This window comes from Sander vitreus, chromosome 8 (assembly GCF_031162955.1).
Source record: "Sander vitreus isolate 19-12246 chromosome 8, sanVit1, whole genome shotgun sequence".
NCBI lineage: Eukaryota > Metazoa > Chordata > Actinopteri > Perciformes > Percidae > Sander > Sander vitreus.
Window position 1 is genome coordinate 17,877,508 of NC_135862.1, and position 12,561 is coordinate 17,890,068.

The following is a 12,561-nucleotide window of genomic DNA, read 5'->3' on the forward strand; positions in this document are numbered from 1 at the left end:
GGGTTGAGTGCTTTGCTGAAACGACAGCTGACAGCACAGGGAAAGAACAGATTTAAAGCAGAGTTGTAATGCTGTGATTGGTCCTTGAATTTCATGACCAAGTCTGATTGGTTTAACTAAAGTGACGCCTCTAAACAGAAGAAAGAGTAATGATTGGGTTATTTGACGTCTTCCTGAAAGAATTTGCACTGAGCTTTATTAGGTGGATGGAACACCCTCCATACAGTACATACTAGGGGTGTGATGAGACACTCAGCTCACGAGACGATACAATATTGGGTTCACGAGAACGAGACGAGATTTTAACACTATATTAAAGAAAACTTTAATGACGAAATATGACTGGAAAAATAGTCTTTTATTCGATCAAAATTCACAAAATGAAAAACGAGCACTGTGAAAGGTTTTGCCACAAACTCAAATGACTGGATTCTCTCCTGTATAACTAACTTCTTCAGACCCAATAACTGTGGCATGAGCTTCTAACTTCTAATTAAACCTGTGTGTGACCTTCTAACTGAACTACTTTAGTTTCCTTAAATAAAAAATAAAAGTAAAAAACAAAGTCTTATTTTTTAAAGTGCAAACCTTAATCAAAGTAGTAGATAGATAGATAGATAGATAGATAGATAGATAGATAGATAGATAGATAGATAGATAGATAGATAGATAGATGGACTTTATTCATCCCAAATTGGGAAATTACTCTGTTACAAGCAGCAAGTTACAAGGACAAACACACCTACTCACTCACACACATAAAGAAAAACAAGAAATATACTAGAAATAATAATAATAATAAGATTTAAAAAAAGATTTAAATTAAAAAGGATAGCTAATGCCAGATGAAAAAAATGCCAGAACAACTACTGAAAAAAAATGGGAAAATGATTTTCCATTATATGGCCTTGAAGTTTGCATTAAATTCCATCCTAGGTGGTATTAAAAAGGTCTTAAAAAGTCTTACATTTAACTTGAAGAATACTGGGGGTATCCTAAAGGGATACCCCCAGTATTCCCTCTAGGATACCCCCAGTATTCTAACGTTCTAACACTGGGTTTTACAGGCAGCTTTTTTCCAACTGCAACTCCGCTAAGTTAACTCAGAGTCAACTTTAGAGAACGGGCGGGGAGATCTCCTATGCTGATTTCGAGGTCAAAGCCATGCTGGCTGCTGGTCTGCACTCACGTTTTAATATCGTCACACCTCTAGTACATACATACCCTACACAGCCTGGCTGGTCTGCAGAGCATAGTCCATGGCAGTGTGTCACATCTGAGGAAAGAAGGTTCTTCAGCCTTGGGAGGGCTGAAGAGGGATGCTTCCAGAGAGAGAGAGAGAGAGAGAGCATCACCATTGAGCTCATGGAAACCCAGTGGCATTGCTGTTCATAATTGAGCCAGTGTTTAAACAAAATGCTTTGAAGATAATGGAGTGGAACAATTATGGAACGAAACACAGCTTTGTGGCCGTAGTTGTTGTGAGGATCTGTGAGGACAATATGGTCACGAGGGAGTTTTAAGAGCCCAGTGTTTAGTGTAGAGGGTCCAAGATAGGGTGTGGCTCTAATCCCCCTCAATGGAGGCATGTAGGGAACACGGATACACATGGACAGCAACATGCATACACACACATCACATTCAATAAAGAAATACTCATCCACTCACACTCTAAAGCCCATACACACACTCCAGCTGTGTACAGCTGCTAGAGCGGCGGCTGGCTGGGGTAACATGTGGTTGACAGATGTATCGGTGCGGGAAACAACATGAACTCCAGCACGGGAAAAATGAAACCTCACTGCACAGTCACCGCAGGATCGCACACAGTGAGAAGATCAGTGGTTTTTGAGATTCAAAATCATAAGATAATGCTAAGCAAGCAGAGAGGGAACACTTTTAAGTTAGTAGATATTTTATTTCTGCTGTGTTGATGTCAGTGGAGAGAAAGAGGATATGTAAAAGAAAGACAAAGACAGACATACAGTATTGTGAGCATGAATGGTTTGAAACAGAGAAAAATGAAGATGGAATAAGCAGATAAAGGCAGGAAGCTATGGAGACAGAGAGGTCAGTATTTGTACACTGTATGGGGATGTCTCGCGGTTGGTGTGGTCAGAGCTGTTGCAGCGAGCAGACAGGACGACTGCACATCGGCCTCCAAAGAGAGAATTCCCCTCGGCCTTCCGTGTCACCCTTGACTGCTTTTTACAGAAAACTCCAGTGCACGACAACACTGCATGCAAATATACATGCTCTATCACTGGTCTTACGTTTTCTTTGTCTGTCTGTCACACGCACACACACACACAGACACCACAACATGGAGACAGAGAACTGAGACTTTTATTGCCTTCCACTCCCTCTGAATATGCACTTCACAATACATTAGTAATAAAAATGTGAAGCTTTAAGGGACTGACTTTTTATTGCGTTGTCAGAACACCCACTCGTCAAATTAGCTCAAGTGTAATAGAGTCATTGGGGTGGCAATCAGGGTAATCTGAGGAATGCCATATTTTCGGCTTCTGGGCTGAGCTGTGGCTCCGGTTGCCCAAGACTCATTCTTTCACTGCCTAAAGGCATGGGATCCCCCTACTAGCCGCTGGGTGGCTAACCACAAACCTTTATGATGCTGTAATTGCTTTGCTATGGCTAGTGCATAATCAGACAAACTGAAGCTAAAAACAATGTTATGTTTGGAAGCCTGGCACGCTTGAGAGAGGGAGAACACAGGAGTGTAAATTGACTGTGGTTTTTATAAATGTGCCCATAAGGGGCCTGATAAACCAGTCTGGCTGAGGCACAGACGCAACAATTATCCTATTTCAAGATGCGAGGGGCTGGAAAGAAAGACTCAACATGTCATTGTGGGAGAGATTCATTCACTCACAACATACAGTTAATGGACAAGGTAGAGTGTGTAAGGTGATTCATTTCATTATATCATGTAGTCTAGTTTGACAACCTAATTGCTCATCGGAGACTTTGCAACATGTTTTACAGTGAAACTTTGAGACTCCACGTGTGTGTGTCCGTGTGCATGTGCGTGTGTGTGTGTGTGTGTGTGTGTGTGTGTGTGTGTGTGTGTGTGTAACGTGCGTGGAGAAAAGCAACATGAGTCTGAACTGACTCAGCTGCTGGAGAATTCCAACTTCTGCTTCATGTTTTTCCTTCCTTTGACTTTTATTCCATTAAGAGCACTTTCTTTCCATTCCAGTCTCTTGGCTTTCTGAAAGAAACTCAGAAAGCTTTCAAATTGGCGTTTTCAAAGATTTTATGATGAAAACAATGACTTTTGTACATTGTCATAATTCTATATGCAGTTTGCTGTTGTAATTCGCACAGCAATGATGAATGTCAAGTGATGTATTGGACCCCACAGACCAGGGCCTGTATGGAAAGAAATGTCACATCTGGTCGGACTGGTTAAATTGCTCCCCTAATGGCAAAATGTTTTCCATCACATCATTATCCATTCAAACACAAGACAAAACAAGTATTCATTCTAAATGTCTCTAGATATTTCATAATTCCGATGATGAAGAAAAGGCACTTGAAGGGAGGAGAGAGCTTTGAAGATAGACAGAAGAGGGAAATGGATAGGCTAAAATGCCAACATGGGGCTGACAAAGTGTTTGAGATTAAGGTAATGAGTATGAGTGGAGAGTGAAAGGAGCACATTGAAGAAAGTGTGCATGAAAAATGGCAAAGAGGGACCAATGAAAAGGAGACAGTATGTGAATGATATAAGGAGGGGGAGAAGATGAGATGATGGCATTTCATCACTCCCTCTGACGGAGTGGCTGATTGGTGTTGCCGTGCCAATGCTGAGCTACTGAGAAACTGGTCATTGATGGATGGCTCGTTTGCAAGGGTGATGTTTGTTTTGTCGTTAATTTGCATATTTGTATGTCTTTGTGGGGTGGTTGGCTTCTGCTAGCAAGGATCTGTCCCCATCTCAATATGATGGATCTGGCGGTCTGACAAAATGGACAGCTTAGTGACAGGGACATCCAGCCGACACTATCCCCATGACGGATGAGTTCATGCTATCACACAGCCCGATTAAAGATGAAATCCTGCTGCACCTTGACCTCTGGAGGCAGGGCCACAGAGGGTGTGCAGCCAAAAGTGTAATCATACCATACACACATTTAAGGGTCCCATGCGGAAATAGAAACATATGGAAATACACAATCATGAATGGTCTTTCCTTCTCATTATGCACAATTATGCATTCAAATCATGATATCCACACACTCACCCATCTCAAGGCTGAAGGTTGGCTGTCTGTGCCCTCCTGCCACCAAGCCAGATTGAACGTCAGTCCAAATGTCAGATTATGAGAGATGGCAGCTCATCATGTCAGTATTTACAGAGACACACTCACAGGTGTGATTCCTCCTGAACAAAGCCTTGTTTTGGAAGCACTAACAGTCCCAGGAGTGCAGAAGTGTGCTTCTGCATACCCCTTCAATCAATGGGATGAGTAGAAAAACTGAGATGGAGTTACTGTGTAGGGAGAGATTGAGGATAAAGAGGAATGATATAGAGAAAGGGTGGTGCAGGGAGGAAAGAAGGGGCAAAGGAAGGGTTTCCCATGGGGAGAGCTGCTGTCAGTCCCTAGGAGACTTCAAACACACTGCAGCCCTGTGATCAACCTGCTCCCTGGCTCTCAGCTGACAGCTCCCTGACTGTGCCGCTTAGACTCCTTCATGCACGCACGCACACACACATACACACACACACACACACACACACACACACACACACACACACACACACACACACACACACACACACACACACACTCACACTCACATAAACACTTGCTTGCTACCATGAGAGCTCTCACACTCACTGATTTATCCACTCATACCACAACACATTCAAATTCCATTGACATACGCACGTTCATGCTGCTTCTCACACTAAGAATGCTTGTCTGTGACACATTTGCTCTGACATCCAACCTTGTAATAACCTTGGACATTGCCAATGTTCCTCTGTTGCAACAGCGGCAAGGACATCGCACAGTCTCAAACTGTTGCTCCTGAACTATGGGCTGAACAGAGGCAAGGTGGTGCTGGTGGTGTTGGTGATGATCTTAATAATGATAATGACTTATCTAAGTCATTACTCCTTCTCTGCTCAGGGCTGAGGCACCCAAAGGCAAGATCCCTCCTGATGATGAATTCATTAGTGCAGAAGATGAAATGAGTTGTCAGGGGCAGGGTTATGTATGGGAGGTGATTTGTGTTCTCTGCGGCACAGTGTTGAGATTGGCTTGCTGTAAATCTCCCTGCTTTGCTGGCAGAGGACTTTCCCACCCCTTGCGCCCAGACTGAGCCTCTGTTCTGTGCCTCACGTGCCCGGCATGTCCTCCCCCACCAATCTCACAATGCTTAGAAGCTGCTAACAGGTGGCTAAACATTTGGGTGCTCTCACAGTCCAGAGTATTGCTTGGATGATTATGCACATCACAAGTCATGTAGCTTCTTTCAATGTGCAAAGCCTCCTTAGAAGCGAAAACCAACACCACCTCCAATGGATTCAAACAGAATACAACATAATTCATTATTAATTTAAGGTAGACCCACAGCAGACTCTGAACAATTGTATTAGTTTTGGCTATACATCCCAACAGCGTAGGTCTTGTGTCTCAGGTGTGATGGTACAGTAGACCTGCTGGAGCAGTGCTGCTGGGAATTTACTGGTTCACTCAGTGTACACTAGCTCTCTTGGAAAACACAGCCCCTTATTTGAACTCCCACAGCTTCACTAGGTGTGCTTACATTTGTATGTGGTGTTCAGCATGTTTGTCCATGCTCATGTATATGTGCATCTATTTGTGTCTGTGAGGGGAAGTTGTGTGTGTGTGTGTGTGTGTGTGTGTGTGTGTGTGTGTGTGTGTGTGTGTGTGTGTGTGTGTGTGTGTGTGTGTTTATATTTGCTTTTTATGAGAGCACACATACTTGTATGCACATGCTGGGCATCTGAGTGCTTTTCCTTTCCTGCTGTATTTTCTGCATCCAAATGTATGGTAAAAAAAGGTCCAGGGTGGCCGAGAGAGCATAAAGAGGGGAAAGCAGGAGCTGCACTGACTGCGATAGAGATTTCAAAGTGGTGTGTGAGATGTTGGCCAGTTTTTTTAATGTTATTATTATTTTTTTGTTCTGCAGGAGAGAGCAGCAGGCGTAGGCTGTTTCTCCCATGTGTGGTCTCTCTTGAGCAAAGCAATGTTATTTTCTGCCATGCAGAGAGGTTGGTTACAAGCCAGAGAGAATGAGAGAGGAGAGAGAAATAAAGATAGAATAAAGAAAGAGAGAGCTTTGACTCAAAGACTGCTCAGTTTGACACATTTCTGTGAACACTAGTGGGTTTGCATCATTTCAACAAAGAGTCAAGCTGACTTTGAAATGTATCTTTGCTGTGTTGTGATATAAAACTCCTTATACTCTATACCTCCACATGCACCTTGCAAGTGTGTGGGCATCTGTGGGTTTGCTGTGCAAACTGCGAGAAAGTGATTTTACAAAGCCTTCTCTACAAAGTGCATGCCATCCGGGCTGCACTCTGAGTTCTATTCATTTTTAAAGTTCCTTTGCAGAGAGTATTAGAAAAAGGGGAAGTGCTCTCTGACTCTGTGAGACGAGCATCTTAGTGGTTCTACTGGTTAATCACTGTAGGGCCCTGCCTGGATCTGGCCCTACACCCTCTAAAAGCCTCAGAGAATAACAGGAATGCTCCACTGACTGGCCCATTTTTTTTTATTACATTAGATACAAGTTATCTGTGAACAACTCACTCAGATCCAACCTGACCCATATTTTGGCAGTGAAAATAGTTGATGACCTTCTCTGTGTTTCGCCCTCCTTACGAGAGCCAGGCTGTTGCCGTGATTAGTTCACTGCCTCCCAGCATTCCTCTGTCAGTCCAGGCTCAGCTCCAGCCTCCTCCATCAACCCATTTTAGGTACATACACATGCTGTATATACATACACATGCAAATACAGCACAGGCACCGTGCCTTGCTTTTCCTAGGCTTTCCACTGCCTCCTCACCTGTCGCCCCAGGTCTCTATTTCTCATATTCAACATGTGTGTCAGGACAGAGCCTGCAACACCACAGCCTTGTTTATTTGCTGCATTGACGGGTGGGGAGCAGGGACGTGGTTGCAAGAAATTAGCACAAGTCAAATCAGATTAATTAATCCCCAGCTCAAACTATTAGCCGAGGAGTCATGTTGAATTAAAAATCAAATTAGCCCTGGCGCCTGTTGTTAAAGCTGTGGTGTGTGCCTGCCAAGCTACAATGACACACACCCACAGAAGCCTGCCGCTCATGGGCTTCACTGACGGATGGACGTATGGACGTATGGATGGATGGATGGATGGAGGGGTGGAAGAAGAAACTGGTGCTCAAGGACTGGAGTGGTGGGGGAAGGGGAGTTTGGTGACTTTGCCACCCAGTGTGGTAAGCTTCTCCTGGGGCACGGAACTGGCTGTCCTCCACTGGGTGCTGCTCCAGTAGGCTTCACACTAGCATTCAGCAGGCTCGGCTATGTCACTCCAGTTAGGCCTTTCAGCAACATTTCACCCTGATGGTTTACATAACTCACACACACATCTTGAGCCTGGACTGAACCCCGTTTTAATCAAGCCCCTGTTTCTCAACCTGACAAAAACATAAAAGGAAGCAAAAGGGAAATTCTGTTTTTATACAACTTGGGTCTCATTTTCGTAGTTCCGGCCATTGTTCCTATCAGTAATAATAACATTTTGTTCACGGAATTGGGTTCTGAGAATGTGACAACATCAGTAAAAAGTCCACCCCAGCAAGAAACTTGAAAAGTCTGATGATCAAACAGGTTTTAAACAAACCCCAAGGTTAGCCAAGCAATGCATGTTGTGGTATTCTCACCAATTACTTAAGTGAGTAACATGTTACCATTACTGGTAGAAATTTTGGCCAAAACTATGAAAATAAGACCCAATTTGTAACAAAATTGGAATTTTCATGGTACTGTCACAGTGTATTATTTGCATGCATCTGCATGTATACATGCATTTGGGTATACTGTATGTGCGTTTGAGAATATTAGAGTGTGCCTTTGAGATGGATTGCAGGGCTGTGCAGAGATGTAGAAGTCTCATCTATTATACAGGGTGGGGCTCCAAAACACACAACACTTGTTTGATTCAGAACAACATTCATTTCAATTATGACAAATTAGTTCAGGGGGGTATATTGTGCTCCAGTAGTGTTCCTGTATTCCATTTATCATTCACGCTTCTATGGCTTGTAGCTCTTGATCAATGAAAGGAAGCAGTATGCAGCCTCTAACAATGAACTACATGTAAATGTTTATTTTCTTCATACTTTTAGTTATTATTCAGTCATCGGTTTTGATAGATGTAAAGGGCAAATAACCTAAGCAGAAGCAATTATAAAATGTATTTATATTAAATAATTGTTCATGTATGACCATATGTTGTGTACAGTACTTTTTCTCATTCAGCTGGTTAGAGCCATACTGGTACTCCTACAATAAGCCCTAGCTTTTTATGTTTGTGTGTGTGTCCTTGCCTTAAGAGTTTATGGATGATGGATGATGGATGCTATGAGATACAATGGAAGCCTAAATGAATGAGCAATTGTGCTGTGAATGTATGCATATGGGCAAAAATTGGTCTGGTGCTTAGGGCCAGGGCATGAATACGTATGTTTTTATCTATACACAAATGGCTTCTTTCACAGAACATTCAATTGAATGTGCTGTGCACACATGGAAAAATATATTAATGTAAACATATACATATGCACAGTAAGTCTCTCATATACACTCTTGCGCATGCTCACCTACACGTATATACAGCTCAGCAGACCTCCAGGTGTCCTTTACTGCCAGTTAAACTGTCTTTCATTCATAAGGAAAACCTCTCCCCCTCACATTTTCCCACAGAGTCTCATACCCCATTTCCCCCTGGCCACTGGCATATTTCACCACCCATATTAACACACAGCTTCCTCTTGGCAAAGCTGTGCCAGACCCCTGCCATCACCACAACGCTGCCAACCTGTCTCCATGGTAGTGATTGGCAGATGCTGAGATGGATGCTCGTTTCAGCCAATAGCAGATCAGAGTTAGGTTGTCATGTGCCATGAGACCCTGCAGTGGCCCAACTGACCAGCTGAGGATGGTGTTGAGAAGCGTCGGTGAATGCAACACAACAGGCGCACACAAACGCACACACACATAGCATGGGATCATTCAGCAGCACAAAGCGTATGGGGTCCCTACTCAGGCTGTCAGTACTGTTGTGATGTATCATTTATGTTGCCATTGTGTGGCCTTCTCTTGAAACATGTTGACAGAGGCATTATTCTGGCTTTTGACAGATTCCCATACATTCACAGGCTTTTAATAACACATGTTAATGCTCCAATAGGTTTATGACAGGTTTTAGGAATTACCACATGAAATATGAGCCTTTAATTGGCCTGCTCTCCAAATTATCTGGGGTGGTATACATTGAATTTCTAAGTCTGAGTCTAGGTGGGAGAATGATCACTGCTTATACGGCTATTATCTCTCTGTCTGAGCGTGCACATAGACACACACGCACACAACATGCCTGGAAGACAAAAGATGTGCAGCGTAAACATTAATCTGTGCTTTTTAAATGAGACCCATTTTTCTGTGTTTAATCAAAAAGTATATAGTGAGTGGTAACAAATTTAAATTCTTAAGACAAAAATCAAATAACCTAATCTTCTTACAGCATATTACGCTACTTCATAGGTATTCATTTCATTTCATTAACGCTCCGAGCAAACTGCTATGCATATATGCATTTTAATATTCTGTTTGTGGTTGATTATGTATCTGTGTGCAGGCGTACAGGGTCATAAAAATGCATGTGTGCTTATGGTTGTGCAGTATGTGCTTTAGCATTGAACATGAATTCATTAAACATGAATTCATTAATAACAATTGCTCCAGTGAAGAGAAAGTTTATTATATCAACTGTTGGTAGAAAGGAACCAACAAGCACCCAGATTTATTTTACCTTTAGGACTAAAGTGCATTTTCCCACTGCCTTCGTGTCAGTCGGAAAACTAGCAAGAAAAACATGTTTAAATGGTTTTTAGAAAACATTTATCAGGAATGGATAGAGTGAAATTACAGACAGATCAGTCAAACTAATAGTTTTGTGTTGCTCCCCAAGCCAGACATTGCTGAAGGACAATGGTGAAATTGAGTGCAAAATCCAGGAGCTATGTACTGACCAGATGTCAAATGGTGTGTATAAACTCTGAGTGATTCTTGTAAATGTGCATATCAATTTGAATGTTGCCTCTCGAATCCTCGCAACTCTGCCACACAACCTAACTATCAGTTGGTTCTAATGCCAGTTAGACCGGCTCCTGCTGGTCCTACAGTGTGAAGTCGCTGCCAGGCTGAGCCACCGATTGCCCATCTGCTCCATCAGAGAGAATTCTCACTCCATCTATTTGACTTGTTTTGAGCTTGGCTGTGGAAAAGCTCATTAGCTTTGCAAAGTGAGATATAAAGACAGATAAAAAAAAATGCTATGTCCAAACACAGATGTGATTTGAAGTGTTTACATAATTTAAAGAAGTAAATCTAGACAGAGGGGGAACATGTGGAGAACTATTTTTTTACTGGAGACATGGGCGGGCTGAATATGAATACATAATTACCAGCACAGATTGATGTCGAGGTGACAGCCCTACAACCAACATATGACCCTTAAAATTCTGACACACCCATTTCCTGTGTGTTTTTGAATAAATTTGTGTGTGGGTATGCCCAAGGCTGCATATATAGGCATTTGTGTGTGTGTGCATGCATGTGTGTGTGTGTGTGTGTGTGTGTGTGTGTGTGTGTGTGTGTGTGTGTGTGTGTGTGTGTGTGTGTGTGTGTGTGTGTGTGTGTGTGTGTGTGTGTGTGTGTGTGTGTGTGTGTGTGTGTGTGTGTGTGTGTGTGTGTGTGTGTGTGTTTATATTTATGAAACATGCCCAGTAACACCGTGGGAGTTAGCAGGTCATCTTCCCTTGAGATTAATCACTGCCGACAGCTCATAAGTGCCCAATCTGCATGTGAAAGAACTGCATGTGTTTGCGTATAAGAGTGCGATCGTGCATGCACGTATTTGCATGTGTGCATTCGACTGAGGATGTGTGGTTGTAACAGTCCTTCAAGATCCCCCTGTGGCTGCTTATTGAATTAGAAGTGGCCTCTGCTGATACTTATCTAACATGCAGTATGAATGCATCACCCATGGCATTTGTGCTGCAGCTACAACTTCCGTCATCGTCAGCTCATTAGGTGTTCTGCATGCAGCTGATTGTTTGCTAACGAGTCCAAATGTGGAGAACAAACAATCATAGTTGATTAATGTTAAATGGTGGAAACTAAAAACTAAACGTTTTTAAATGTTGTTTTTTTTTCATTTTGTGGAAAGAGGTTAAAAGCCAAAAAAGTAGCAAGTTGTTCCTTTCATTCACCCGATTACTTACTAATTAATTACTAGGGTTTTGATACAACTGCATCAAGTACTGTAATTACTGTAAAGTAAGAGAATTTGGGGGGGATCACGAGTGAGAAAAGAGGAGATGAACAAAGCACAAAATATTGACAGAAAAGAAAACAAGCAGTGGCCGGGTTGGGTCAGTGGGTAGAGCAGGCGCACATGTACTGTTTTTTAAGTTGGTGTTATATGTTTTCATTTCACAAAGACGAAAGAGCCTGTCTTTTTATTTCTCTGCTCATCTCCCTGGACAGAACCAGGAATGTTAGAGCGTTATGTTTTTTCTGCCCAGGTTCACTACAGCTTGTTGCTTGTTGGAACATTTGGATCTCAGTGAATAATAGTGATTTTTCTCTCTCTCTCTCTCTCTCTCTCTCTCTCTCTCTCTCTCTCTCTCTCTCTCTCTCTCTCTCTCTCCACACCCGGACATGAAAGGGACTAGTTTCGTTATTTGCATTTTTTTACGCCTGAGTGTATTTTTCAAGTGGGAATAGAAATTCTGTGAGCAGTGTCGAGTCCCAGCGCTGCTGTGTCCTGGAGTGCATCAGTCTGCCTTTTCATCTTCACCCTAGCCTAACTGCTCTCTGCTTCTCTTTAGCCATATCCTCAGTCCATCCCTCTTTCTACCTCTCTCTGCTGCTATTTTCTTTGTTTTCCTAATTTTCTCACAATGATATGCTGTTTTTTTGTTTCAAACATTGGATTCTGTGTTTGTTTTTATTTCATCCACTATTGGTTGGTGTTCCTATTCAAGTTACAGAAGCTTTTGGTAAATTAATTAGGGTTTTACTGCAATAATTTGTCACTGTAAATGAAAAACCACTCTGGCCAGCACTTAAGTTGTTGTTGGTGCCCTTGCCCACCATTTTCTTTTACTTAATGATGAGTGACAGCACTAGTGCTGTCAACAGGTTTCTGTCCTTCTGTCCACACCGGCCACAGCCCGTTTACTGTCTCCTTCTGCTGCTTTCTCCCCTCTCCCCTGCTGAGTCTTCTGCTC

General features: G+C 42.6%; 1 protein-coding gene across 1 annotated transcript in view; it reads left to right on the forward strand.

The window, feature by feature from the left end:
- The first annotated feature begins 4,034 nt into the window (after positions 1-4,034).
- The window catches only part of LOC144521689 (reelin-like), a 70,258-nt gene continuing 61,731 nt past the window's right edge, over positions 4,035-12,561 (forward strand). The window contains exons 1-2 of the mRNA XM_078256242.1: positions 4,035-4,120; positions 5,159-5,226. Coding sequence (XP_078112368.1) covers positions 4,035-4,120; positions 5,159-5,226 — 154 coding nt within the window. The remainder of the gene's footprint in view (positions 4,121-5,158; positions 5,227-12,561) is intronic.